Genomic DNA, 4,115 nt, shown 5'->3' with positions numbered 1-4,115 from the left:
ATGGTTCTAGGTGTTTGGGCGGTATCCCAGTTGGTCGAAGTTGCCATGTGGTTGCTTCCGTGACCAATGTCTTTGGGCCACGCCAACACTCACCCAAGCAACCGTGTCGCTAAAGACTCTACGAGGAAGTGAAGTCCTATACTGGCAAGGAGACGTGCCCCCGTTGGGGAAGGCGGATCCTCTTGAGAACTTCGGTGGGCGGCCTCATCCCGATAACCTTACGAAGAGCCTATCTAACTATAACATAGACACTTACCTATTTAAATGCATCTTCTCCTCAAGGTAAAGGATCTTAGACTCCCCTAATGTTCTAGCTCCCTTGCTACTTTATTGTTCTCTTTGGTTCGGACTAGCTCGCCCTCCAAAGCTCGGCCTGACTAACTCCATCCTCTTTCTACTAATTTGAGCATCAAAGTGCGTTCTCAGGATCATCTCCTCAAGCCTTGAATACTTCTTTGGTTGTAGATCTCTTCAATGCACGACTCCATCTAACTTATATCTACGTACACCTCGGATCGGACAACATCAGTGCGGGGTTAAGCCACCCCATTTGACGCCATTGTCGCCACGGCAGCCACTATTGGCCAGGTTTGGTGCTTCACCTATTTTTCAAGTGGTTGTAGTTCTTGAAGCAAAGCTGCAAAGGGCAAGTTTGGGTTTTTAAAACATTTTAATATCACGTAATATCACAACCCAATGACAAATGACGGACAATTAACGGAATGGTAATATTTGTCCACTGACGTCACCTGGCGGGGGAAGTTGGTCATTTCAGAAACGGGAGGTTTTACCGTTTTAGAATCCAACGTCTCTACCACCGTTCTATTGCCGATGGTCATCTAAATCTCATCTCTCTCACTGTTTTTGTGGCCGATTTTATGGTTGAGATGCTTGAGCATTGACTGGATGGTGATTTAATTTTTCTTTCGATTTCGTGGAGATTCAAACCTTTCGCATATTGTACTTGTGTTGATATTCTATGCAGTGACGCGGTCAAGCATTCAACATGTTTGAAGAAATGCTTTAGAGAGTCGTTGAAGATTCTTGAAATGATCTATCATTGGAATGCCTACGAAAATTGTTCAAGAAGGGACACAAGACATGTTCGATGAATGATCGAGAAGTCAGTGGGTAAACTGACTATTAGGGTTTTGTTGTAGAATCATATTCTATCTGAATAATCTGGTGAGTTGAAGGTAGGCGAAGTTGGGAGAGAACGAGTTATGGCTGCTTCCCTTGACCTACAGGCTTTCATCCTCCGGGCAAGGGTGCTGAAGTTCTATAGGCATGCACTAAGAACTGCTCGACGAGCTCCCATTCATGCTAGAGGTGAAGCTTCTAAACTCGAACATATATTTACCATTTAGTGACTTTGTTAGATCCATTTGTCCCATATTGGTAGTATGGGATGCTAATGTAAGGTATCCCACATCGGTAGTATGGGATGCTGTTGTGGGGTATATATGTGTTTGGGTTCCTTCCCTCTAGCAGCTAGCTTTTAGGGGTGAGTTATCGTAATGCAGGCCAGGACTAGGTGGACTAGTGCAAAGCCAGCCTGCGTGAGCACTGGGACTGCGGAGCATTGGGGAATGTTACAATCCATTTGTCCCATATTGGTAGTATGGGATGCTAATGTGAGGTATCCCACATGGTAGTATGGGATGCTGTTGTGGGGTATATATTTGGGTTCCCTTCCTCTAACCCCTAGCTTTTAGGGGTGAGTTCTCCTATGGCACATAACAAACTTCTTTATGTTTTTTATTGAATAAAAAATGAAAATAGACTGAACTCATAGTACATTTTAGTGGTCGAGAAGAGGTGTTTTACTTAGGGTCTTTAACATGGGCGATGAGGTAGAGCTTGCTGTTGCCAATGAAATGCCATTACTTAGTGAAGATCCATTGGTTCAAAACATAGATCAGTTCTGTTAATTAACGACTTGTTGTGGGAGCTCACCTATGTTTCCCCATTTGTTGCGAGGGTTGAGTTTTAGCAGATGAGTGAAAACCAAAATTCACTTGAAGAAATCCAAGTGATAAAGTATGTGCATAACTTACGGTTAAGAATGAATTTTGGAAGCGTATCAATGTTAGATAACTAATAAGCTTTGAATTTAGAAGTTGAATGCTTGATGCTTAATATTAATCAGAAGTCTAGAATTCCTATAAGAAGTGAGTTGTGAGATGGTGAAATAATCACATCATATGTGTACCCAACCAGAGAGTGGCCACTTTTTGCAAAAAATGCCAACAGTTAGGTCTGTAGCCAGTCCACCCCTCCAAGACCCTAGATAATTGGGACCAACATTGAACAATGGCTTGTTTTAAAATGCAGCCAACCAAAAGCATACTACTTAGAAATTTCAAAAGCAAGCAGTGCAGATTGGTCAAAGTGGGATCATAACGGTTGTCTTATGTTCATCATTTTAATAAGTAAAATAATGCTGCTTCAATTAGAGCATTCAAATGACTGGAATTGGGTCATTAGTGAATTACGTGAGACATGCTGGGTGTGTAGTGTATACTTAGTATCTAGTCCATCTAAATTCCAATCATGCTTCACCAAATTTAAGATTTGTTTGAATTAAATATCTTTTCCACTTTTCTCCCTTTGGTGTTTTGGGGGAGAAGGAAGGGAAATGTAAGCTATGGCACTAGCTAGTCATGATAATAGCAATCTTATATCTATCTATCTATTTGGAAAGAGTGCAAACACAAGGTTTACCGTATACATGTTTTTGCACTAAACATATTTGTATTTGCACTTTTCCCAAACTGAGCCCTAATATCATCAAATGCTAAGTACAACCTGGCCTTTCCCTTAGACTACCTGCTGGGTGCATGAGGGTAATATCTGAGCTGTGAGTGTTCTTTTGCAGCTGAACTGATGCAGACAATTAGGCAAGAGATGGAGAATAACCGACACTGTGATGATAAGCAAAAAATCCGTTATTTGATTAGTGAAGGAATGGAGAGATTGAAGGGTCTAGATGAGATGCTTGATATGCAGGGTCATTAATAATAGGTTTGCATCATATCTTGCATTGGTTTCTTGAAGTGGTGTGAATGGTCGGTCATATACAAAAGGTATTGGAATTGGTACTATTCAAGAACTGACTAGTCACCATATCCTGATGAACTATTGATTGTCGTTATTTTTCTTTATTTTGTTTTTTTGATAGATGATTCTCAGAGTATGCTATTTTGAGTAATTGGTTATTTGATGCTTATTAATGATTCTTGTTTCTTTTTCATTGCATGAGATCACAATTTAATAATCATGAAATCATTTTAGGAATGTTACGAAGATGGTTTGGTCACATACATAGAAGTTATTCAAAGGATAAGGTTAGAGGTGAAGTCATTCAAAGGAACCTAGGAGTAGCTCCAATAGATGATAAAATAAGAGAAAGTAGACTAAGGCCCTGTTTGATGACTAAGTACTTGTTAAAAGAAGTACTTGTTTCACAAGTACTTCTTAGAAGTACTTATTTTAACAACCCTTTAGGCTGTTTGGTAACCCACTTTTCAAATCACTTATTATGTTTTTAAGTACTTATTGGGGTGGGAGTGTTTGGTAAGCTACTTTCTCCATAAGTGCTTATATTTATACAAATGACAATTTTATCCCTCACTTCACTCATACATATATACAATACTTTTTACATGTTATAATTTACATTTCAACTGAGAGCCCATGTGGATCCAATTAATAAATAAATAAATAAATTATCATACTAATTGGTAATACTTCCTTCTTATTTACCCCTCCTGGTGGTGATTGGATTAAACCAGTGGTAGAATTCAGAGAAACTGGAACAAATGAAAATTGTTGAGGCCTCACCAGAGGATTAGTGTCATTAACCTGTACCATAGCAACTGAGGTGTTGTGTGATGAGACTATTGCTGGGGGAAAGAGAAATGACATGGTCAATGGATAAGGAAGAGTACATGATTGAAGCACAATTCCAGCTGTTGTAACGATGGCAACAACAAAAAATAGTTTTCTCCATTCGATTCTGTATATTCTACAGTGGCGTCTGAGTTGTTTCATCAAAGAAATAGAGACCACCTGTAGTATGTCCTTTATATCATCATCTAAGGATGAAAGCCAAT

The 4,115-nt window shown here is 39.5% G+C and overlaps 1 protein-coding gene across 1 annotated transcript; it reads left to right on the top strand.

Annotated features, from left to right (window-relative positions):
* The first annotated feature begins 539 nt into the window (after positions 1-539).
* On the top strand, positions 540-3,189 carry LOC104604308 (LYR family of Fe/S cluster biogenesis protein). Its single transcript, XM_010268604.2, has 2 exons — positions 540-1,329; positions 2,879-3,189. Exons 1-2 carry the CDS (start codon positions 1,224-1,226, stop codon positions 3,016-3,018), a joined length of 246 nt encoding a protein of 81 aa, XP_010266906.1. The 5' UTR covers positions 540-1,223; the 3' UTR covers positions 3,019-3,189.
* The last annotated feature ends 926 nt before the right edge of the window (positions 3,190-4,115 follow it).

This window comes from Nelumbo nucifera, chromosome 6 (assembly GCF_055504915.1).
Source record: "Nelumbo nucifera cultivar China Antique chromosome 6, China Antique-T2T, whole genome shotgun sequence".
Classification (NCBI taxonomy): Eukaryota; Viridiplantae; Streptophyta; class Magnoliopsida; order Proteales; family Nelumbonaceae; genus Nelumbo; species Nelumbo nucifera.
This window is presented reverse-complemented; position numbering and strand designations above follow the sequence as displayed.